Below are 25,229 nucleotides of genomic sequence, written 5' to 3'. Positions count from 1 at the left end.
ACTAGATGTTTACCAATTTTGTTGATCTTTCAAAGAATCAGCTCCTGGTTTCATTGATCTGTTCTATTGTTTTTCAGTTTCTATATCATTTATTTTCACTCTAATCTTTATTATTTACTGCCTTTTCCTGGGTTTTCACTTTGTGTGTTCTTTTTCTATCTCCTTCAGGTGTAAGGTTAGGTTATTTATTTGAGATTTTTCTTGCTTCTTGAGGCAGGCCTATGTTACTATATAAAATTCTCTCTTAGAACCACTTTTGCTGCATCCCAAAGATTTTGGACCATTGTGCTTTCACTTTCATGTCATCCTTGCACAGGTGCCATGCTAATCTTCTCTGTATCATTCCAATTGTTGTGTATGTGATACTAAACAGAACTATATTCATTTTCATTTATTTCCATGTACTTTTGATTTCTTGGTTGACCTATTTATTGTTGGGAGCATGTTATTTAACCTCCATGTATTTGTGCTCTTTCCAGATTTTTTCTTGGTTGATTTCTAGTTTCATAGTGTTATCATCAGAAAAGATGCATGATATGACTTTGATATTTGGGGATTTGTTAAGACATGATTTGTGGTGTAATATGTGATATATTCTGAAGAATATTCCATGTGTGCTTGAAAAGAATGTGTATTATGCTGTTTTAGGATGGAATGTTCTGAATATGTCTGTAAAATCCTTCTGGTCCAATGTGTCATTCAAATCCGATGTTTCCTTGTTGATTTTCTGTTTAGATAAACTATCTGTAGGTGTAAGTATGGTGTTAAAGTCCCCTACTATTATTGTATTATTGATTAGTTCCCTAAGTGTGTTATTAACGGTTTTATGCATTTGGGTGCTCCCATGTTTGCTGCATCAATATTTACATTGTTATATCTTCTTATTGGAATGTTTATTTTGATTGATTATATGGTGTTTTTCTTGATCTCTTGTTAGTCTTTGCTGTAGCATCTGTTTTGTCCAATGTGAAGTATTGCTACCTGAGCTTTCTTTTCCCAACCATTTGCATGATAAATCCTTTTCCATCCCCTCACTTTCAATCTGCATGTATCTTTAGGTCTAAAATGAGTCTCTTATAGGCAACATATGGATGGTTCTTGATTTTTCCATCCATTCTGTCACCTTATGTATTTTGGTTGAAACATTTAGTCAATTTACATCCAAAGAAATTGATAGGTGTGTACTTATTTCCATTTAATTACTTGTTATATGGTTTTTTTTATAGGTCTCCTATGTTCCTTTATTCTCCTGTTCTCATCTCTCACGGTTAGATTGCTTTACTTGTGATATACTTTGATTCCTTTCTCTTTATTTTTTCCATATCTAATGTTCGTTTTTTTAAAGGTTTTATTTATTTATCCATGAGAGACAGAGGGAGAGAGAGAGAGAGACAGAGAGAGAGGCAGAGACACAGGCAGAGGGAGAAGCAGGCTCCATGCAGGGAGCCTGATGTGGCACTCGATCCCAGGTCCTGAGGATCACTCCATGGACTGAAGGCAGCGCCAAACCACTGAGCCACCAGGTTGCCCTCATGCTGGTTTTTGACAACTGGTTATCATTCTGTTTATATATAATATCTTCTGCATATAGCAGTCTATATTAAGTTGGTGGTTGCCTAAGTTTGAACTCATTCTTTACTCCACCTTCCCAACACTTTAGGTATATGGTGTTATATCTTATATCCTTTTATTTTGGGAGTCCTTTTATTTCTTTAGATATGCTTTTGTGATTCCTACTTTTCCTACTCCTACTTATGGTCTTTCTTTTCCACTCAAAGAGTCTTTAACATTCTTTACAGGACTGGGGTAGTGGTCATAAATTCCTTTAACTTTTGTTAGTCTCGGAAACCCTATTTCTCCTATTCTGAGTGGTTCCCTTTCTGGATAGTGTTCTTGGCATCAGATTTTTCCCTTTCAGTGCTTTGAATATATCATGCCACATTCTTCTGACCTGCAAAGTTTCTGCTGGAAAATCTGCTGATAGACTTTTGGAGGTTCCCTTGTATGTAACCATTTTCAGTTTTCCTACTACTTTTAAAATTCACTATCACTACTTTTTGTCATTCTAATTACTATGTGTTTGGTGTGAACCTCCTTTTGTTGACTTTGTTGGGGGTCCCCCCCCCCTTGATCTGGATATCTCTTTCCTTCTCCCAGATTTGGAACATTTTCTTCTATTATTTCCTCAAATAACTTTTCTGCCCTCTTTTCTCTCTCTTCTCCTTCTAGGATCCCTATAATGCAAATGTGATTACACTTGATATTGGCCTTGAGTTCCCTAAGTCTATTTTTATTTTGTGTGATTATATTTTCTCTTACCTGCTCAGATTACTTGCTTTCCAGTATTGTGTTCTCCATGTGGCTGTTTCATTCATCTGCTTTCTCTAGCCTACTATTTATTTAATGTAATATATTTCTAATTTCACTTATTTTGTTCTTAATATCTGATTGGTTCTCTTTGATCTCATTGTTAAGGGTCTCACTGATGTCCTCCTCTTTTCTCAAATCCACTATCTTTATGATCAATGCTTTAATTTTTCTATCAGGCATATTACTTATCTCTGTTTCACTTAGGTCTCTTGCTGTGGTTTTGTACTGTTCTTTCATTTGTGAATACTCCTCTTTCTCCTCACTTTGTCTAGCTCTCCGTGTTTGTTTCTAAGTATTAGGAAAATCAGCCACATCCTCTGAACTTGAAAGTAATTGCGTTATGAGTAACAGGTCCTGTGGTTCCTTGTAGCACAATGTTCTCTGTTCATCAGAACATTATGTTTAAGGTGTGTCTTCTCTGTGTGTTGTGTACACCCTACTATTGTGTCTGAGCTGCATTTGATTTTAGTCCAGCCAACTCCAATGTCCCTCTTTGCCTGTTGTGGGCACAATGGGAAGAGTTTGGTTTCTGTGCTATTAAGGGGCCAGTCTGGAGTTGCTGTGGGGTTATAGTTGGTCAGTGCCAGGAATTAGATCACATGCCTGTCCTTAGCCCATCTGCCAGGACTGCAGATGCATCAAACTTCAGATCTTTCCCCCTGTGCTGTACATGAGAGTTTTTTGTTGGTCAGTCGGATGGCACTCAGATCAGATTCCTGCCCCCCAGATCATCTACTGGAGCTGCAGTTGGACTGATCAGAGGGCACTCTGTCTGCACTGACAGTTATAAGGTTTGGCTGCAGGCACTGGAATTGCACTGGTATATACAGTTATCTTGCCCTATCTTCAGGGCAGGAGTGGTGGCAGTCTGTGCTGATGCTGATTGAAAGGTGTGTTATGGCAAGAGCTGCTTTGGAGGCATGCCTGCCAGGTAGGGCTGTATGATGGGGCAGGTCTGCAAAAGAATGTGGGGGTAGGGTGTGCAGTGTTAGGAAAATAGGTGGAGAGTGTTTAGGTTGGTTCCTATAAGTGTCTGGCTATCAAAGCATGGGAGGAGTGTGAGAAATGGCATAGGTCAGCTGTTTTTTTCTTGGAGAAGTCTCCTAAAGGTCCCTTCCCCTCAACTCAAGTTCTGAGATAAATAATTTAATCTCCTCATATACTCGAGGCACTTTTTAAACTGCTGCTTCTGTGCTGTATCCTTGTGGTTTATTTGCTGTGCTGGCTCTTTAAGAGCAGGGGCTTGTTTTCCTATTGCCCCTTGTTCTTCTGGAGCTAAGGTGACTGATTTTTAAAGTACTTGGAGTTAATCCCTGTTGATTGTAAAAACTCACAAAGTTAAGGCCCATATTTTGGTTTTCAAAGTCAAATATCATGGAGATTCATTTTACCAGTGCAAGTCCCCCATGCCTGGGGTGCCTGGTGTGGGGACTGATCTCACTTCTCTTTGCTTGTGGTGTCCTTCCCATTTGTGGTTGGTCTCACCTGAGGGCTTGTTGCTAACCATGTCTCTGCCCCTCCTACTCTTTTCAATGTGGTCTCTTCTTTAGGATTAACTGTGGAAAGTCTTTGTGTTGTTTTCTGACTTGCACTGATGTGTCTGTTATCTTTGTGTATCCATAGGATGAGGTGAATTTAGGATTCTCGTACTCTGCCAACCTAGAATTTCTTACCTAATGGAGCTAGAATGCTAAATTAGCACTTGATCTTGTGAATTATTAAATTAAGAATAATATTTAGTTCCCAGCATTGACACGTCATATTTGTCAGTTAGTCACTGAAATAAAAATAATAAGAACTTAAGAATAGGTAAATTGAGATAACTAAAAAATACCTCAGGCTCAAAATACCCATTCAGCTCCCCTTGACTACAGAAACATTCCTTCTCTTTGTTCAATGTGGCTCCCTTTTGTGTAAATACACAGTACTTTCTTCATAAAATTTCAATTATGAGAAGGAGCCCATTTTTCTACTGCCACCACCCCACACTCATTAATGTCTCCAGACTTACAACTAGACTAAGACACCATCATTTACCCCAAAACTAGGATATAGTATCAAATATCAACTCAAAAGTAGGAGAAAAATGTTTATGCATTAAAAGATTTGTGAAACTAGAGGCACCTGGGTGGCTCAGTAGGCTGAGTATCTGACTCTTGATTTCAACTTAAGTCATGATCTCACAGTTGTCGGATCAAGCCTCACCTTGGGCTCTGCACTGGACATGGAGCCTCCTTGGGATTCTCTTTCTCCCTATCCCTCTGCCACTCTCCTCCACCTTGCATGTGTACACATTCTCTCTTAAAAAACAACTCTGAAACTGTAGAATTTTGAATTGTGAAATTTCCAAAGTAAAATTCTGTGCAAGTTGTGTGAAAATGGATTGTTATGGTGTTCATCCAAAGAGGGAGAAACTTAATTTTAGAACTGATTGAATTTATTGATATGGTTACACTTCCTAGAGATTCTATATTCAATGTGCTAGCCTCAGCAGCTTTACACAAGATTAAATTATTGTTTTAAATATAAGTTTCAAAAAAGATCTTATACATTCATAGTCAATCACTTCATCTTAGTGAGAATGTATTTCCAGAAAGTAGAACGAAACAGCAGTTAGGAATGGAGGAAGTGGAATACAGGGCCTGTGGAGACTTTAGGTAGGGGGAGAGAATCAAGACCAGTAGATGAAAGAGAAGAGAATTAATAGCTGCTGAATCCTGGTTATATGCCAGGCACTATATAGAAGCTTTCGGACAGCACCTCTACATTTCACTTGATACTACTGATATCTATATGATAACCACATGATGTGGGGATTATCATTTCACTATAGAAGTGAAGAAACTAGGTTCTAGGACTTTAAGAAACTTGCCACAAATTACATTACTACATAGGAAGGACATGATAGGATAGAACTCCAGAGCACAAAATGGGTGAGTCTGCAAGGAGAGGGCTGCCCTTCTTATGTGCCAGAAACAGATCCTGCAGTTACTACCTGCCAGCAAAGCTTAGCTGAATCAGATGCATCAGATAAAAAGCTGTATCATTGTTTGACTATGCCACCAGAGGGCACAGGTTTAGAAGTTTTCTTTCTGGATAGTCTTTTGCCTGTTTCTTCTGTAGTGACTGGCTATAGTTGAGAGAGGATATATGTGTTTATACCAGAAGTGATCATGGACTGACCACAGTCTCTGGAGATTTGATGTTTCCACTGCCTTGGAGTGGAACACATGAAACTGTGACCATCCCCTATGTGAGGTAGGCCCTTTCCTTTTAAGATGGGTGATTAGAAAGATCCTTTGGATTCAGGGCTGATATTTAGCATTTACCTCTGAAATCCGACTTTTCAGTGGGGAGTTTTTTAGTGTGGTACTTTTCACAGGAACTCTGTATGTTTGAGAAGAAACAATGTTACAGCAAAATCATCCTCTATCTAGTCATTGCCTTGCCAAAATCCCCCAGTGGTTTTTTCTTAACGACCTCAATGTGAACTGTTTTACCTGGTTTCTACGTCCCCTCATAGACTGTAATCTAGACTTCTCTCAAATTAGCCTCTATTTTCCTAATGCCCAACCTTCACTTAGCGTATGCATATCCTTAATGTCTTGAAACAGTGTCTGGAATAAGATGCTTCACATCATGCCCTGCGTATGGTAAATACTCAATAAACAAGAGTTGTTACTACTACTACTACTACTACTACTACTACTGCTGCTGCTGCTGCTGCTACCACCAGACCTAGAAACTGGCAGAGACAGGATGGAAATTAGGTCTCCTGACTGAGTCTAGTGTTTTTTGCTCCCACTGCTACTTTGTATCACACAGCTCAGTACACAGCTAAGACTGGACAGTGAAATCTTTCATTCTACTCTCCTTGTCTCCTTCTGCATCCTCTTTTATTCTTGTGACCCAGGAGATGGCACAGGGGGTTTTAGAGACCAGAGGATAGGACTGGTTTCCCCTGAGCAGACATATGTGTGCAGCATCAGAAGTCTAGAGTTGGAAGCTACTTTGACATCATCTCCTCCGTGCCAATGCACAAATAATTTGTATAGCACCTGTTAGAGAGGCCTATCCAGCCTCTGCCTTTATGCAACTTTCCCTCAAAAGATTGCCAGTCCCAACACTATTTAGTCCTGATGCATAAAACAGTCTTTATCCTTCTGCATTTTCCCATGGTCCTCATCCTGCCTGCTGAAAAGACACATTTCCTAGCATGAATCTGGGCCTTCCACCTCTGATAATTATCTTTCTCTTTTGTTATAGATGAAGGATTTGGCAGCTAAAGCAATCATTCAGAGTTCTATCCTTATCATTTTTCACTTTGTTCTTATTGGCCTTGGTTTTGTGCATAAGCTTTGAAAATATCATCCCAGGGTTAATGCTGGGGTTAATGAGTAACTAAGAGTGCTCTACTTTTGCAATACAGGGCATGTTATAAAGATGGAAAGATTTTACTTTCTGAGAGATACAAGTAACTTCTTGGACATGTGCTGTAAGTAATCTTTTTCTCTCTTTGGGAATTTTGGACATCTCTATCAGCAAGTCAAAATCCCAGATAACTGTGTGCCCCAAATTCCTAGCTCCAGAGGCCAAGGTCTAAGTGTGGTCATCTGATAATTGACCTCTTACCAGCTTCTGCAATTTTTACACAGGGAGGATTCTAATGACATGTAGAGATTGGATAAAGGTGTAAATGCAGGGGGTTGGGGTGGAAGAAATTGGAGATAGTGTGACTTGCTAGGAGCTAGTGAAGTAGTGCAGGCCATGAGCTTAGGCTGTGGCAGGAGAAAGGAGATGTTTTCAGAGACATTTAGTATGTATTACTCAGAACGCATCATGACTCAATAGATGTAGGGAATGAGAATGAAGGAAGCCCCTAGGATGGCACCCAGGCTTCTGGCGTGGGAGTCTCAGTTGATAGTGATATAGAATGAAGATGTAGGAGCAGGACTGAGAGCTAAGGAGATGTTATATTTACTTTTGGAAACTTTAAAACATCCAAATCGAAACTGAGGTATGTGTGGAACATTCTGGTGGCTATACCAGTAGACAGTTGGAAAAATGTCTGGTAATATAGGATAGTCATCTGTATTAGAGAATGTAGTTTTGTGTGGTGGCAGATGAGTTCCTAGGAATGGATGAGACTACTCAGAGGAAGGTTGGAGGACTGAGTGAGAACTCCTGTCCTGACTCCATGGATCTTTTTCTTTTGATCACTTATGTCCGTGGTCACTGGATTCCACAACCAAATTCCTTATTCCAATGCCTTTACCTTTCCAGGCTCAGAGAATACTACACTATATTTTTTGGCTTCTGTTCTAATATAATTTAAAAAAAGAACCTGAGTGTAAGAATAATAGTGTTAAGATGTCATGTAACTTAGAAATGACTCTTTAGATAATGCTGCTGCTGAAGGACATCTAAACTGCAAAAAGTTGGGGCACCTGGGTAGCTCAGTGGTTAAGTATCTGCCTTTGGCTCAGGTTGTGATCCTGGAGTCCTGGAATCAAGTCCTGCATGGGGGTCCCCTCAGGGAGCCTGCTTCTCCCTCTGCCTATGTCTTGGCCTCTCTCTGGTCTCATGAATAATAAATAAAATATTAAAAAGTAAACTGCAAAAAGTTATACTTTCATCTTTCTGTTGTTTGGAGATACTTCTGTGGCTTCTATGTGTTGCATGAATGTTTTAATTTCAGCTCATGATCTTGTACCTGGCTCCATAAACCTTCCACCTCAAGCAAACATATCTTGTGAAAATTATTCTCCTTTGTATGTTATCCAAAGGAATGTAAAGATAATTTTCTCATCTCATCTCTTGAAGATTTTCTCTTAAGAAAAATGCTAAATTAAAAAAACCCAAGATTCTAATCTACAAAAATTAACATAAGCAGAGGGAGTGATAGTTTTATCAAAGGATACCTTGCTCTCTGAAAAGCTGCTTCTTATTGAAATAAAAAGTAATTTAATTTTCATAAATGTAATTTCCTCACAAAGTTTTCATATGTTGTTATTACATTTGAAAGACTGTCCATGCCATTGATGGCCCCCACAAGCTACCTTTCCTACTCTCTGTCCCTATTAGATGTATCTTCAGTTGTTCAGAGGAGAGAAGCCTCCACACAGACTCTGGTGAGCACACCATTAAATATTTTCTATTGTTTTACTAGTCATGATGGACAATTATTATGTTTCTAAGATTTTTCATCCAGCTAAGATCCCCCAATGGTTCTCTCATCTCATTTCTTATAGATCACTTTCCTTCCAAAATGCCACTATTCCTCTATCTGGCTCTCTTGGTACTTGAGCTTCATTGTGCATCATCTATCAGATCTGAAGGCAAAGTAATCACCTGCAATTCCCCCCCAAAAAATGCCACTTTCTATAAGATGTCATCCATCAATGCTGACTTTGCATTTAACCTGTACCGGAGATTCACTGTGGAGACCCCAGATCGGAACATCTTCTTTTCCCCTGTGAGCATTTCTGCAGCTTTGGCCATGCTCTCCTTTGGGGCCTGCTACAGCACCCAAATTCAAATCCTGGAAAGCTTGGGGTTTAACCTCACAGACACCCCAATGGCAGAGATCCAGCAGGGCTTCCAGCACCTGATATGTTCACTGAATATTCCAAAGAAGGAGTTAGAATTACAAATGGGAAATACCCTCTTCATTGGGAAGCAGCTGAAGCCACTGGCACAGTTCTTGGATGATGTCAAGAGCCTCTATGCAACTGAGGTATTTTCTACCGACTTCTCCAATGTTTCTGCAGCCCAGCAGTTAATCAACAGTCATGTGGAGAAGCAAACCAAAGGGGAAGTTGTAGGCCTCATCCAAGACCTCAAACCAAACACCATCATGGTCCTGGTGAACTATATTCACTTTAAAGGTAAGGCCCTAAGATATGCATTCCTAGATCAGTGTTCCCATAATTTGATGGGATTCTCTGGGGAGCTCATAGTCTCTTCACATTGGCATGAGGTGTCCCTCATACCACAGTGACTTGATCTACTGTACATAGCTGTGTATAGTTTTGAATCTTCCAGGAGGGATACATAGCTCCGTGGATGAATCCAGAGAATTTCCAGGGAGAGGGCACTTTCAATGAGTGACAATGGTATGAACATCTTGCTCACATCTAGCTAGAGAATCATGGTTTCTAAAAGATTTTGTGAGGTTGGACGAGCTTGTGCTTGGAAGGTAAATAGACTTGGGTTTAACCTCTACTCTGACCCTCACTTGCTGTGCATTCTTGGGCATGTTACATAAATATTTCTATCATGTACAATGCACCCACTATGTGTTTAGCACCATGCTACATGTGTGGTTTGCATACATTGTCTCATCTACTCCTTACAAGGGCTCATGTTCACAGCTAATAAGTTTCAGAGCTGGCATTCCCACCCAGGTTTGTCTGATTCTAAAGCTCGTGCTTGTAACAACAAGAAACATGTGACTCTTTTCTGAAGGTGCTGTGCCCAAATGATTTCTCCTGGTTCTACAGCACATGTCAGCCATGTTTGGTGGAGGAGTGAACAATTCTTGGCCACAAACCACACACTTGTAGACGGATAAAACGGCAGAACAGATCTGTTGTCTCATTTCACCCTGTGTGTTGGATGTGCTTATACCTTTATACGGAAGAAGAAACTGTGGCTCTGATGGGTTTAGTGTAAGTATAGTGGTTTTGAACATAGATGGAACAGCAGTTGAGCATGGAGTCCAACAGTCCTGGGTGTGACTCCTGGCTCTGCCATGGGCTAGCTGGAAGAGCATGTAAAGTCACTTTCTCTCCCTGGTTCTCACTCACTTGTGAAACTGGTTAACAGCAGATACCTACCTCTGTGGTGGTCTTAATTACCAGATAAGATGACTGATGGAAAAATTTATACTGGCATTAATACTGGTTTTAAAAAAGGAACTCTTTTCTCTCTGTACTTTAAGCCCAGTGGGCAAATCCTTTTGATCCATCCAAGACAGAAGAGGGTTTCAGCTTCTCAGTGGACAAGACCACAACAGTGAAAGTGCCCATGATGCACCAGATGGAGCAATACTATCACCTGGTGGATACGGAGTTGAACTGCACAGTGCTTCAAATGGACTACAGCAAGAATGCTCTGGCACTCTTTGTCCTTCCCAAAGAGGGTCAGATTGAGTGGGTGGAAGGGGCCATGTCATCTAAAACACTGAAGAAGTGGAACCGCTTACTGCAAAAGGGGTAAACACTTTAGATGATGTGAGAAGTAGAGGGTGGGCATAATGTTACAGGCGAAACAGAGTTCAGCAGAAACCCAGAGGCAGGAGAATTACCCTGAACCACTTAACAGTTGTGTGATGACTACTAAAGTATACCTAGGTGATACTTTGTGTCAGTCCCTTTACCAGGTGCTTTACATACTTCATCATTTCATTTCATTCAAAGCACATCAACAAACCTACAAAGGATATAGTATCATAGGGATTTTTCAAGTGAAGAGTTAGGGCTAGAAAGAGAAAATGAAGTCTTCAAAGCCAGTCAGTGAGCAAATTGATGTCTTCCCAGAAGCCAACTAGAATTTAGGGGGTGGGTAGGATTTTGACATTAAGAGGTAGATAAATAGCCATATTGTCTGGGAGTGCTAAATGGAAAACCATGAAAATTTCCAAGTGCTACCAATTGTCATTCATGTTGCTGACTCCCCAACCTTGGCTAACACCCCAGAGGTGTTTCTTTTTTACTATAAATGAGACACAGCTCCCTGCTTTCAGTGCTGTCACCCACATTGGCCAAACCATAGTTCATTTATTTCAGGATAACTCCTGAGGTTCAGAAACCTTGTATTGATCTAAATATCAATGGTTGACAATACTTAGGGGAGGAGCAGAGCCCAATATAATACAATGGTGACCGACAGAGGAGGAGAATCATGAGCTTGGTGTGCTGATAGCCATGGGTTACCTCTCCTTTTCCCCTACAGGTGGATTGACTTATTTGTTCCAAAGTTTTCCATTTCTGCCACATATGACCTTGGAGCCACCATTCTGAAGATGGGCATTCAGTATGCTTTTGCTGATAATGCCAATTTTCGTGGACTCATGGGGAACAATGGTCTTAAATTTTCCAAGGTAAGTTGGTTGATTAGAGTTCCTTGAATGTATGAGTTGGAATAGCCGTTAAGGTCAATTAATTCAATTCTCTCATTTTATTAATGAGGATTCTGAAACCCAGAGAGGCAGAATGACTCCTCTTATGCCAGATTCGCTCTAGAGTCATTCTCATTACCCCCCAAAAAGTAACTGTGACAGTTAATTCAATCCTCAACTTTCATGTCCTAAAACAATTCTGATAGATAAACTTAGTATTACAATCAACTCTGGTGAGATAGAGCTCTGGAGGAGGTGGCAGGGTAAGGAAAAAGCATAAAAATGTGATTTCTGGAGGCAGAAAGCCATGGAGTAAGTGGTTCCCTGACAGCTAACTCTAAAATCACCAGAGATTCAATAACTACACTTAGCCAAATAGCCTCCATATTAAAGCACCATCAACAGTGCAATAAAGAGATAGCCCTGTCCTTTCTTTTCTTTCCCTACTTCCAAACTGTTCCAAAGACTTTTCCTGTTTGTGATCAGTACTATTTGTTCCTTCCCTCTCCGCAGGCTGCTCACAAGGCTGTGCTGCACATTGGTGAAAAGGGAACTGAAGCTCTACTTGTCCCTGAAGTCAGGTTCCTGGATCAGCCTGAAATAACTCTTCTTCACCCTATCATCCAATTTGATAGATCCTTTCTGTTGTTGATTTTGGAGAAAAGCACCAGGAGCATTCTCTTTCTAGGGAAAGTTGTGAACCCAACGGAAGTATAATTGGGAAATAGGCTGTTGGCTAATTGTATGTGCTTGTTGCAATAAGAAATAAATAAATAGTATGGCTTTATGTGATCGACATGGGCTTAGACATGCTTTCCTTTATGCAGGGATGAAGACTGGACCCTATCTAAAACTGCATTGGGTGCGAATGAGGTCTCCTATAACCAAATATTCAGATAGTCAATGAATGACTCATTACTCAAAGCACAAAAAATACCATGTCAGTGCATTCCTTTTGGTCAAAATGCCAGTCCCCCATAACACCACAAGTTAGTTAGCTCCAAGGAATTTTACTGAGTTGGCAAGTGCATCCTCTTCTGCCCTCTGGAGAATAGTTAAAATTCAGGTTAAATATTCATACTCCATTATTCTAACAGGATTCTAATAATGATTCTTGCTGGAACTGCCATTGTTCAGTTATAGAAAGGTGCTTCCAATCCAGAGCTGAGTAACTGACAACTACTGCTAGGGATCTGACATTTGTGACCTAACAAGTATGGGACAAAAGAGAAAAAGAGACAGAGATAAATTTCTCTCTCCAAACCCACCTCCCCCACACACACCAAATGTTTCCTTGTTGCTAATTTACAAACTTGGACTGGGGAAGGAAAGTCATTCATTCATGCCATATATCATAGCCCTTCATCTTCTGTATCCTAGTAAGACTCCTTTCCAAATATTGCATCGCTGTCTTACTTGCTCAAATACAAATCTCTTGGTTAGTCTGTATTTTTGTCTTGGTTCTTACTGAAATTTGATATTTCCCTATCTCCAGATTTTTCCCCTTACCTGTGTAGTCCATCCTACCCCTATTCAGCAAACTAGATTTCATCTTAGACAATATGTACTCAAAGCCCCAGTAGAATTCAGTACACATTAATGGCATGGTGAGGGCTAATGATGTAGCATCTGAAATTCTTGCCCTAAGGTGAAACTATTCAGGAGCAGGGAAATAATAACAAATGCATAAGTGCTTTCACAGATATTATGCTTCCAGGCCGAAATAAATATTTCTGTTTAGAAAAGTATGTAGCCCACATTCTGGTGTTTTCTTATTAGACCCATTTGCATGGAGATTTGCTTACTCTTGGTATAGTTTACAAATTGATTTTGTGTATAAACAATTGAAAGCTCAGAGAGGGAAAGTGACTTGTGGTACAGAAAATTTATTTCTAACATGGAGTTTAGTTTCACTGAATTCACACAGCAACTGGCTCTGATACTTATACTCTTTTGTAATCTTGGACAGGATACTTAAACCTACACCTTATTTTCCTCATTTGTAAAATTGAAACACATAATACCCGTGTCATCAGGATTTTGTGAACATTCCATGCTACAACATATGTAATGTGCTCATTACAGAGCCAGGTGCCTGATAAAAATTCTTGTAAATATTATTTGTTATTCCTATTGGTCAACATGAGACAGTGAGCTGGATCAGAACCAAAGTTGTGGTGTGGGTTTCTTGGTTTGCAGATTCATGTTACCTAGCTCTGGCCCTACTTCCAGAGGATAGAGTAAATGCCATACCAACCCCTTCCTAAACCTCCCAAGATGTGTTTAACCAGAGGTTGCTCATTTTTTTCTAGAGGGAAGTCAGGAATTACCAAGACACCATATCTCAAGTAATTTATGTATCTCATTAGAGACTAAACCTCATTCAAGTCATTCATTCTTGTGGCCCAATAATAAAAGCTACCACTATTTACCTTGTAAATCTCAGCTCTTTATAGCAAACTAGGAATAGAAGATAACTTCTTTAACATCATAAGGGTTACCCATAAAATACCTATAGGAAATATCTCAATTAATAGTGAAAGTTTTTAGCAGAATTTCTGCTAAATTGGGATCAAGACAAGAATTATCTATAGTACTGCTTCTATTTATCATTTTTCTGGAGATCTTAGACAATGAAGCAAGACAAGAAAAAGAAAGATTATAAAGGATGAGATAGAAAGGAGGAAACAAATATCTTCTCCCATTCTGTAGGTTGTCTTTTAGTTTTGTTGACTGTATCCTTTGCTGTGCAAAAGCTTCTTATCTTGATGAAGTCTCAATAGTTCATTTTTGCTTTTGTTTCTTTTGCCTTTGTAGATGTATCTTGCAAGAAGTTACTGTGGCTGAGTTCAAAAACAGTGTTGCCTGTGTTCTCCTCTAGGATTTTGATGGAATCTTGTCTCACATTTAGATCTCTCATCCATTTTGAGTTTATCTTTGTGTATGGTGAAAGAGAGTGGTCCAGTTTCATTCTTCTGCATGTGGATGTCCAATTTTCCCAACACCATCTATTGAAGAGACTGTCTTTCTTCCAATGGATAGTCTTTCCTCCTTTATCGAATATTAGTTGACCATAAAGTTCAGGGTCCACTTCTGGGTTCTCTATTCTGTTCCATTGATCTATGTGTCTGTTTTTGTGCCAGTACCACACTGTCTTGATGACCACAGCTTTGTAGTACAACCTGAAATCTGGCATTGTGATGCCCCCAGCTATGGTTTTCTTTTTTAAAATTCCCCTGGCTATTCGCGGTCTTTTCTGATTCCACACAAATCTTAAAATAATTTGTTCTAACGCTCTGAAGAAAGTCCATGGTATTTTGATAGGGATTGCATTAAACGTGTAAATTGCCCTGGGTAACATTGAGATTTTCACAATATTAATTCTGCCAATCCATGAGCATGGAATATTTTTCCATCTCCTTGTGTCTTCCTCAATTTCTTTCAGAAGTGTTCTATAGTTTTTAGGGTATAGATCCTTGACCTCTTTGGTTAGGTTTATTCCTAGGTATCTTATGCTTTTGGGTGCAATTGTAAATGGGATTGACTCCTTAATTTCTCTTTCTTCAGTCTCATTGTTAGTATATAGAAATGCCATTGATTTCTGGGCATTGATTTTGCATCCTGCCACGCTACCAAATTGCTGTATGAGTTCTAGCAATCTTGGGGTGGAGGCTTTTGGGTTTTCTATGTAGAGTATCATGTCATCAGCGAAGAGGGAGAGTTTGACTTTTTGTTTGCCAATTTGAATGCCTTTAATGTCTTTTTGTTGTCTGATTGCTGAGGCGAGGACTTCCAGTACTATGTTGAATAGCAGTGGTGAGAGTGGACATCCCTGTCTTGTTCCTGATCTTAGGGGAAAGGCTCCCAGTGCTTCCCCATTGAGAATGATATTTGCTGTGGGCTTTTCATAGATGGCTTTTAAGATGTCAGATAAAGCGCTAGTTTCCAAAATCTATAAAGAACTTATTCAACTCAACACCAAAGAAACAAACAATCCAATCATGAAATGGGCAAAAGACATGAAGAGAAATCTCACAGAGGAAGACATGGACATGGCCAACATGCACATGAGAAAATGCTCTGCATCACTTGCCATCAGGGAAATACAAATCAAAACCACAATGAGATACCACCTCACACCCGTGAGAATGGGGAAAATTAACAAGGCAGGAAACAACAAATGTTGGAGAGGATGCGGAGAAAAGGGAACCCTCTTACACTGTTGGTGGGAATGTGAACTGGTGCAGCCACTCTGGAAAACTGTGTGGAGGTTCCTCAAGGAGTTCAAAATAGACCTGCCCTATGACCCAGCAATTGCACTGTTGGGGATTTACCCCAAAGATTCAGATGCAATGAAACACCGGGACACCTGCACCCTGATGTTTCTAGCAGCAATGTCCACAATAGCCAAACTGTGGAAGGAGCCTCGGTGTCCATCGAAAGATGAATGGATAAAGAAGATGTGGTTTATGTATACAATGGAATATTACTCAGCCATTAGAAACGACAAATACCCACCATTTGCTTCAAGGTGGATGGAACTGGAGGGTATTATGCTGAGTGCAGTAAGTCAATTGGAGAAGGACAAACAGTGTATGTCCTCATTCATTTGGGGAATATAAATTATAGTGAAAGGGAATATAAAGAAGGGAGAAGAAATGTGTGGGAAATATCAGGAAGGGAGACAGAACATAAAGACTCCTAACTCTGGGAAACGAACTAGGGGTGGTGGAAGGGGAGGAGGGCGGGGGGTGGGTGTGAATGGGTGACAGGCACTGAGGGGGACACTTGACGGGAGGAGCACTGGGTGTTATTCTGTATGTTGGTAAATTGAACACCAAAAAAAATTAATTTATTAAAAAAAAGAAAGGAGGAAACAAATCTATCTACACAGACAAACAGAATCTATGGATAAAATTTTAAAACAAAAGGGTGAAAATTTATTCAAGAATGAAGTACAGGAAGATGATGTTATGGATCACATGGAATTCACTAACTTTATTTACCATTCTCTATTGTGATAGAATCACATGACTTTCCTGATATACTGTATTTCCTAGCCACCTTTGCAGTTACGTGTAGCCATAAAGCTAAGTCCTAATTGATGGAACATGAGTGTAAGTGACGTGTGACATATCCTGACCAAGACATTACCCAACTGGGTACCTCCTTTCTTTCCATGTCCTTTGATCTGGATTGCGGACTTACTTATGATCCAAGCAGACGAAGAGCTCTATGGCAGTATGGTGTAATATATGTGCTTCTTTTTAGGATAATATTTTAAATGCCAAAATAATTTAGGATTACAAAGGCCATGGCCATCAGTAATATTAAAATGTAATTATAAAAATAATCCAATTAATATTACTGATATGTGTTTTTAAAACATATTAACTAATAAGATTTTGTGACCGTTTTAGTAAATACATTACTTCCAAAGTAGTATTTCAAGATATCTGCAACACTAATAATATACTTTGAAATTATATGAATTTTACATGTGACAAGATTACAGGTATAGCTGCCACTACTTTGGTTTGTGGCCCACATTCATAAATAAATAAAATATTAGATTACAGTTGGAAGTGGAAAAAATTAAAGAGGAAGTTTTTCATAAACAAACTTGTAAATCCCCTAAGGATTTATAGATCCTTAGACTTCCTTGAAAGTTCTATGGACTCTAGGTTAAAATCTCTGCCTTGACAGAAAAATGAGATGGAAGAGACCTTGATATCTAAATACCATCATGAAGGAGAGCTGCCCATTGACCTAAGATGCTTATTCCGGATGATTAGGTGAAGAGAAGTAAACTTCTATCTTCTTCAAGAATATAATTTATTGCTGAGTCTATTTATTAAATGAGCCTGGCTATTAGTCTAATCAGGCTGCCATAACAAAATGCCACAAGCTGATTGGCTTAAACAAGAGAAATTTATTTTCTCAACAGTCTCAGTCTAGAAGTCTATGATTGAGGCACTGGAAAATTTCATTTCTAGTGAGATTTCTCTTCCTGGTTGCAGCCTCCATGCTATGTCCTCATATAGCCTTTCCTCCCGTGTGTGTGTGTGTGTGTGTGTGTGTGCACGTGTGTGTGTGTGTAGAGAGAAAGAGAGAGTGAGCTCTCAGGTGTCTCTTTTTGCAAAGATGTGTATCTTATCAGATTTGAGCCTCACTCTTATGACCTTGTCTAACCTTGATTATTTCCTCATTCCAAATATAGCCACACTGGCTTTAAGGGCTTCAACATATCAATTGGGAGGGGGCACAAGCATTCAGAACATAACACTAGCCTTATTCCATGTAATACAGAAATTGATATCACTAGTGGGGATTTTTCAGGTTATACTCTCCAGGAAGCACTTTGAAACAGATTTTATTGTACAGAATGTTTATTGGAAAGTATCTTTTGGATACATGTAACGGTTGGGCCTTTACATACCCATCTCAATTAGTCATTGGATATGGGTCAGATGTCTCTCTGCAACTAAGACTGTCTTGAAGGGGCTAAAAGATGAGGACTTTCTACTAATAAGAACCCTAGATTCTGGAACAAGTCCTTTCTTTGTTTTAAGCTTTTATTTATTTATTCATGAGATATACCATGTCAATAATGTCCACTCTTTATGCTGCTAAAATCTGCTTCTTCATTTAAGTCCAGAAAGAAGATCCTCCAGGGTTCTCCACTATCCATTCTAGATTCCTTTTCCTCTCACCTGGTCTGTGTGGACTGCAACTGTCAGAGCCCTGATAAGGGCTGGTTGCCATGCTCTTCTCTGGCCAAAGTTATTGCACGTGTCCATTTCCCACCAAAATTGGGCAGAAGAGTACCAAGAGGTACCCATGTGGATTGCTTGGGAGCCAAGCATATTCAACTTGCTCCCATGATCTAACAACATTTCTTCCTCCTGATGACCAAAGTTAATTACCCCATGCAAATGGCATAATAGAGTCTGACACCATTTTTTGATATTTGACTGCTGACATCTTCTAAATATCACCTCCATTTTTTCCCCTTGTACTCCACATCTGGGAAAGCTTATAAGAAAGTCAAGGTGCTCCTTTCTTTGGTGCCAATGGGAGGTTCAAACCATGCAAGCCTCTACCTGCACAAAGGAATTCTCATCCCCTAATCACCATAAAAACTCCAAGCCAGTTTCCTTTCCCTGATTTCTGAAGCCATTTTTGGACTAGCTCAGGTAGCTTGTCCTGCTTTCTTGAAAAAGCCTCATTATATAAGTATGAACACTCTTGGTGTGTCTGTGTGGCATCACCATTTGACTTCTGAACCCAATTTGGGGCAGGGATCCATCCTGTGTCTATAGGACGGTGACAATAGATGGTGATTCTGGCTATCCCCTGAACAAAAGAATCCTGCATGTCTAGGAAGAATTTATAACTTACAGTTCAATATGATTTTTGCTGAGTTTTGTGGCAGAAGTGTTTGCCCTTTGGTGATTATGAACTGCAATTCTACAGAGATCAGAATTGTGGGGACAGGAAGAATAAACTGCCCTCAAACTGCCTCTGAACATGAGACTACAATATCAACTCTTTGGCTTTCCATTCTGCCAGCCTTCCTTATAGATTTCAGACTTGTCAATTTCTAAAATCATGTGAGCCAATACCCAAAAATCAATCAATAAATAAATCTCATATTATTATATTTATAATATTTATATAAATAGGGGTTCTCTTTCTCTTGAGAACCCTGATAGAGGATATTCCCTGAAGTAGCTTATAGAAGTTAAAAATGTTGCTTTATTTTCTGATAAGGTTACTGAACTTTGCACTTGACCACTCTGTTTTTATATAGCACAGAAATGTATCTGGTCACAATAGGGCAAGTTCAGTCATGTATAAACTTTTCCTCTCTCTCTCTCTCTCTCTCTCTCTCTTTTGGTGAACACATAGCTAAACCCACGGCTTTCTACCACCTTTTCTCTCCTTCCCAACGCCCACAATTACTTAACTAACATAGAAGAAGGGGGGCTTAGTCATGTATTTCCTTGAATAACAGGGGAGAGACTTCTTGTATGAAGTGGTTAGTGTCTGTCCATATTAGCTTCTGCTGATGTTCTCCTTACACACTGGCTCCTGTCTATCCCTATAGACATCTGTTGAGTTGTTTCCTGTCCTGCCATGACCTTCGGTTTACAGGGATTCCTTTACGCATTGTCTTGTTGTCAATTTCAAATTCTCTTTTGACCTCTTGCTCCTCCTTCAACCTTTTAGGTGTACCCCCTCCCCCAGAGACATGAAAGCCATTCTCTTCACAATATACAAGGCTACCAGGGTTTTTATGAGGTTGTCCTCACGCATGTGCATCATAACATTTCTCAGCCATTATTGTTCTCCTGCAACAGAATCATGATGTTTGGCTTATCCACCCAGCTCTCAGATTTCCATGATGAGAATTGAGACAAAGTCCCTATAATTTTTATGGAGTTTCTTTTATCCTTTCTACCTGGGGCTCAGTCAAAACAGGTAGAAAAAGAAGGGTAAGAGTAGGGTGTGGGTTCCTTTTCAAAGGCTGGTGTATCTGCTAAGCTCTGTTACCCAGAGAGGACAGTACAGAAAAATAATTTATATACTCAGTCTGGTATCTCCTGGAATATGGGGGAAATAGTCTGTTCTGGAGAACCAAGCTTAAGGGAGTCTCTGATGTACCTTAGTGGAAGCCATGCCTGAGATTTATGGATGAAAGGACAGGGTACTTAGACAAAAATGAAGGACTTTCCAGAATAATAGACCTGACCCGAGGATGCTTGCATTATAGGTCACAGTCAATACTAATGTGTACATATGCCATAGAGAAACTGAGTTATTAGAACAGCCACTAATGATACAGAGAAGATTAGCATGGCCTCTGTGCAAGACTGACACGCAAATTCAAGAAGTGCTCCATATTTTTTTTTTTTAAAAGGACAACCACCAAGAGGGTATTTGTGTGAAGAATGCATGGCCTTCTGGGACAATAGAGTGAAAGCAACTTTGGAGTTGATGATTAGGACTTGGATCATGAAGACCAAGGCCTCCAAAGAAAGGACACAAAGGCTTTTCTGGCCTTTGGGGCAAAGGTCCTTGGTGTGAAAAAATATCCTAAGTTTAAGAATTGAGTAAGTAACCCCTTATTTAGGGGAGCCAATTTAACTTGGCTTTTTGTGGTACTCTTACAATGTTTGGAATCTGGTCTTTAGAAAATAGTTCCAAATTCCTCAACAAGCAGGGTTATTTAAGTAGTCTGAGAAAGTACTATACCATTCTAATGCAGTACTACCCGATTTGGGTGAAACATGAGTTTTTGAAAATATTTCCCAAGATTAATCTTGACTTCAAAGAGTCAAGAACAAATCAGTAAAGGAGAGAGTGGGTAAGTGGTAGTGAAAGAGGAGTAGTATAAATGAACAACAGGAGTGAACAGCATAATAAATGATACACTTTATCAAGGGTTTACTATATGCAAGGGTTGATTATTTACATATATTATTACACAGGCATTTTTTATATATTAGCTAAATTAATTTTTGTGATAACCCTATGCAAGAGTGTGACTGAGTCAGCTAGCTCTCCTGTTTTCACTTCCACAGTGAAGGGTTATTTTAGGCAAGTGACAACCCAGTGAGGGGCTACATATTTCACCCAATCTTTTGCAGCTAAATGGAGAAATGTGATTAGTTTCTGTGGTAGACTGAATAATGGCCCTGAAATTTATCTACATCCTAATCTATAGAACCTATAAATATTAATTTTGCATGGCAAAAGGGACTTTGCTGATGTGAAAAAGTTAAGAAGCTTATGATGGGGAGTTTATCCTGGATTATCCAAATGGGCTCTAAATGTAATCACAAGTGTCCCTTTAAGAGACACAGAGGGAGATTTGACCACAAGAGAAGGTGATGTGATAATGGAAGCAAGGAGAAATTTGAAGATAATATGTTGCTGGCTTTGAAGATGGAGGAAGGGGCTATGAGCCAAAGAATGCAGGGAATAACAGTCCTAAAAACTGGAAAAGGCAAGAAAATAGATTCTCTCCTACATCCTGTGGATAAAGCACAGCCCTGCTGATGCTTTTTTTTCCCCAGGAAAATTGATTTTATTTTATTTTTTTAATAATAAATATATTTTTTATTGGTGTTCAATTTACCAACATACAGAATAACACCCAGTGCTCATCCCATCAAGTGCCCCCCTCAGTTCCCGTCACCCATTCACCCCTACCCCCCACCCTCCCTCCCTTCCACCACCCCTAGTTCGGTTCCCAGAGTGAGGAGTCTTTATGTTCTGTCTCCCTTTCTGATATTTCCTACCCATTTCTTCTCCCTTCCCTTCTATTCCCTTTCACTATTATTTATATTCCCCAAATGAATGAGAACATATAATGTTCGTCCTTTTCTGATTGACTTATTTCACTTAGCATAATACCCTCCAGTTCCATCGACCTTGAAGCAAATGGTGGGTATTTGTCGTTTCTAATGACTGAGTAATATTCCATTGTATACATAAACCACATCTTCTTTAGCCATTCATCTTTCGACGGCACCGAGGCTCCTTCCACAGTTTGGCTATTGTGGACATTGCTGCTATAAACATTGGGGTGCAGGTGTCCCGACGTTTCATTGCATCTGTATCTTTGGGGTAAATCCCCAACAGTGAAATTGCTGGGTGGGAGGGCAGGTCTATTTTGAACTCTTTGAGGAACCTCCACACAGTTTTCCAGAGTGGCTTCACCAGTTCACATTCCCACCAACAGTGTAAGAGGGTTCCCTTTTCTCCGCATCCTCTCCAACATTTGTTGTTTCCTGCCTTGTTAATTTTCCCCATTCTCACGGGTGTGAGGTGGTATCTCAGTGTGGTTTTGATTTATATTTCCCTGATGACAAGTGATGCAGAGCATTTTCTCATGTGCATGTTGGCCATGTCCATGTCTTCCTCTGTGACATTTCTGTTCATATCTTTTGCCAATTTCATGATTGGATTCTTTGTTTCTTTGGTGTTGAGTTTAATAAGTTCTTTACAGAACTTGGAAACTAGCCCTTTATCTGATATGTCATTTGCAAATATCCTCTCCCATTCTGTAGGTTGTCTTTTAGTTTTGTTGACTGTATCCTTTGCTGTGCAAAAGCTTCTTATCTTGATGAAGTCTCAATAGTTCATTTTTGCTTTTGTTTCTTTTGCCTTTGTGGATGTATCTTGTAAGAAGTTACTGTGGCCAAGTTCAAAAACGGTGTTGCCTCTGTTCTCCTCTAGGATTTTGATGGAATCTTTTTTTTTTTTTATTTTGAAGGAATCTTGTCTCACATTTAGATCTTTCACCCATTTTGAGTTTATCTTTGTGTATGGTGAACTCATACAGCAATTTGGTAGCTTGGCAGGATACAAAATCAATGCCCAGAACTTAGTGGCATTTCTATACACTAACAATGAGACTGAAGAAAGAGAAATTAAGGAGTCAATCCCATTTAAAATTGCACCCAAAAGCATAAATTACCTAGGAATAAACCTAACCAAAGAGGTCAAGGATCTATACCCTAAAAACTATAGAACACTTCTGAAAGAAATTGAAGACACAAAGAGATGGAAAAATATTCCATGCTCATGGATTGGCAGAATTAATATTGTGAAAATGTCAATGTTACCCAGGGCAATTTACACGTTTAATGCAATCCCTATCAAAATACCATGGACTTTCTTCAGAGAGTTAGAACAGATTATTTTAAGATTTGTGTGGAATCAGAAAAGACCCCGAATAGCCAGGGGAATTTTAAAAAAGAAAACCATAGCTGGGGGCATCACAATGCCAGATTTCAGGTTGTACTACAAAGCTGTGGTCATGGGATCCCTGGGTGGCGCAGCGGTTTAGCGCCTGCCTTTGGCCCAGGGCGCGATCCTGGAGACCCGGGATCGAATCCCACGTCGGGCTCCCGGTGCATGGAGCCTGCTTCTCCCTCTGCCTGTGTCTCTGCCTCTCTCTCTATCTCTCTGTGACTATCATAAATAAATAAAAATTTAAAAAAAAAAAAAACAAAGCTGTGGTCATCAAGACAGTGTGGTACTGGCACAAAAACAGACACATAGATCGATGGAACAGAATAGAGAACCCAGAAGTTGACCCTGAACTTTATGGTCAACTAATATTCGATAAAGGAGGAAAGACTATCCACTGGAGAAAGCCAGTCTCTTCAATAAATGGTTCTGGGAAAATTGGACATCCACATGCAGAAGAATGAAACTAAACCACTCTCTGACACTTGGTTTTGAATCAGTAAAATTATTTTGGTTTTCTGGCCTCCAGAGCTGTAAGCAAATTAATTTCTGTTGTTTTAAGCCACTAAATTTGTGGCAATTTTTTGCAGCAGCCATAGGAAACTAATACAATTTTCACCAATGAAATATGAATAAAACGTCACCAGGACCACGTTGTATTTTGTAAAGGCCCTTGTTGCTTTAAATGTCCTGGGCCATTTACTCCATAAAAAATATATATTTTATGAATGCATTGGTATATGTATAAATATAATCCAGGTTTAATTCATTTTTGCATGCTAATTATTATTATATTTATTTTATCTTCTGATTTTAAAAGAAATTAAGTGCTTTTTTAATGAGCCCCCTAAAAGTATCATGAACCCTAGGCCCTGACAAATAGGTCAGTGATGTGTGTCACTTCTGAACCATGGAGGTTATAGAGCCAGTATTCCTTCTCTACTTTCTCTCTCTCTCTCTCTCAACAAAGGAGATAGAAGTTTATTATTATCACAAGGGAACAGCAGGCTGGACAGAAAGGGAGAGACTGTCTGCCACAAGGCAGTGGTGGAGGGCTGTAGTTAAGGAGAAAGGAAAGGACGTATGGGGACATATGGAATTTTCCTCTTTTGGTATTTATGTCTGGATGTAAGTAATCCATTGATCAGCTAAGGTTTATGGATACTTTGAGGTAGGCCACCTAATGGGTTGGTATATATTCAGCCAGGGGGTAAGGGGTCACTGTGGGCCCTTCTAGCTTACTCAGGTTTCTGTTGTTCAAGTTGGTTGCCTAAAAGCAGCATCTACATTCTGCCCTGACAGATTGACAATGACAAATTTTTGCCATTTGGACAGAGGTCTCATCTTCAGTACCTGCTTCATGCTGATAGGGGTGTAGAGATGTCCCTACCTATGGGTCAACATTGTACAGTTGGGAATTTAATAGCTGTTACAGAAAGCCAACACAGCTGTGTCTATAGTTGATAACATATGGGAGTCTCCTTGAGCAGAGAGGATCCTCTGTTGGCTTGAAGTTATGGCAGTGAAGGAGTCTCTGCATTAGTTGGGGAGGCATGGGGAAAAAACAGCAAAACATGATTAGAATAACAAGAAGGAAAAAAAGGCCAAATAAGAGTCCTTTGATAGTTGACAAAATTCCTCCTCCTGTCCAGGGGTTTGACCAGTCAGTAAAAGAAAGGAGGGGTCTTTTAGAGCACCAATTTGAGTGGGTTTCATGTCAGCTAGAAACCCAGAAATATTTTTCTGGTAATCTGGATTGCATGCACAGCATTCTGTCTTTATTATAGCACAAGTTCCACCTGTGCAGCAGTTAAAATATCTAATGCCGTTCTATTTTGTAAGACTGCCTTATGCATTTGAGTTATTTCAGTGTTAAATAATGGAATGACATTTTGAGAGTCATTTAAGGACTTAATTATGTAGCAGGCGGTGTTATCCATCATACGCTTTGAGTTGTTTAGTAAGCAATCAGGTA

General features: G+C 39.6%; 1 protein-coding gene, 1 non-coding gene and 1 pseudogene across 3 annotated transcripts; 2 read left to right on the top strand and 1 right to left on the bottom strand.

Moving 5' to 3' along the window:
• Positions 1-268: 268 nt before the first annotated feature.
• Positions 269-376, bottom strand: LOC121483668. The gene has a single exon (XR_005985793.1). It is a non-coding gene; the product is annotated as a U6 spliceosomal RNA (small nuclear RNA).
• A 6,434-nt stretch (positions 377-6,810) lies between these two features.
• Positions 6,811-12,287, top strand: SERPINA7 (serpin family A member 7). Of its 2 annotated transcripts, XM_041740349.1 has the most exons (6): positions 6,811-6,865; positions 8,455-8,501; positions 8,622-9,257; positions 10,313-10,586; positions 11,326-11,473; positions 12,005-12,287. In XM_041740349.1, exons 3-6 carry the CDS (start codon positions 8,639-8,641, stop codon positions 12,206-12,208), a joined length of 1,245 nt encoding a protein of 414 aa, XP_041596283.1. In that variant the 5' UTR covers positions 6,811-6,865; positions 8,455-8,501; positions 8,622-8,638; the 3' UTR covers positions 12,209-12,287. The 2 variants fall into 2 exon arrangements, with proteins under 2 accessions (XP_041596283.1, XP_041596282.1); XM_041740348.1 differs by lacking the exon at positions 8,455-8,501 and having other exon boundaries at positions 6,838-6,865.
• An 8,018-nt stretch (positions 12,288-20,305) lies between these two features.
• On the top strand, positions 20,306-20,402 carry LOC121483673 (annotated as a pseudogene).
• The last annotated feature ends 4,827 nt before the right edge of the window (positions 20,403-25,229 follow it).

Source organism: Vulpes lagopus, chromosome X (assembly GCF_018345385.1).
Source record: "Vulpes lagopus strain Blue_001 chromosome X, ASM1834538v1, whole genome shotgun sequence".
In the NCBI taxonomy this organism is placed as follows: domain Eukaryota; kingdom Metazoa; phylum Chordata; class Mammalia; order Carnivora; family Canidae; genus Vulpes; species Vulpes lagopus.
Note: the sequence above shows the minus strand (reverse complement) of the source record. Positions and strands in the feature narration are given on the sequence as shown.

Excerpts from the sequence above, each read along its gene's own strand:
- SERPINA7 (XM_041740348.1), top strand. Across the intron at positions 9,258-10,312 it reads GAACTATATTCACTTTAAAG|CCCAGTGGGCAAATCCTTTT; the intron begins GTAAGGCCCTAA and ends CTGTACTTTAAG. Across the intron at positions 11,474-12,004 it reads ATGGTCTTAAATTTTCCAAG|GCTGCTCACAAGGCTGTGCT; the intron begins GTAAGTTGGTTG and ends CCCTCTCCGCAG.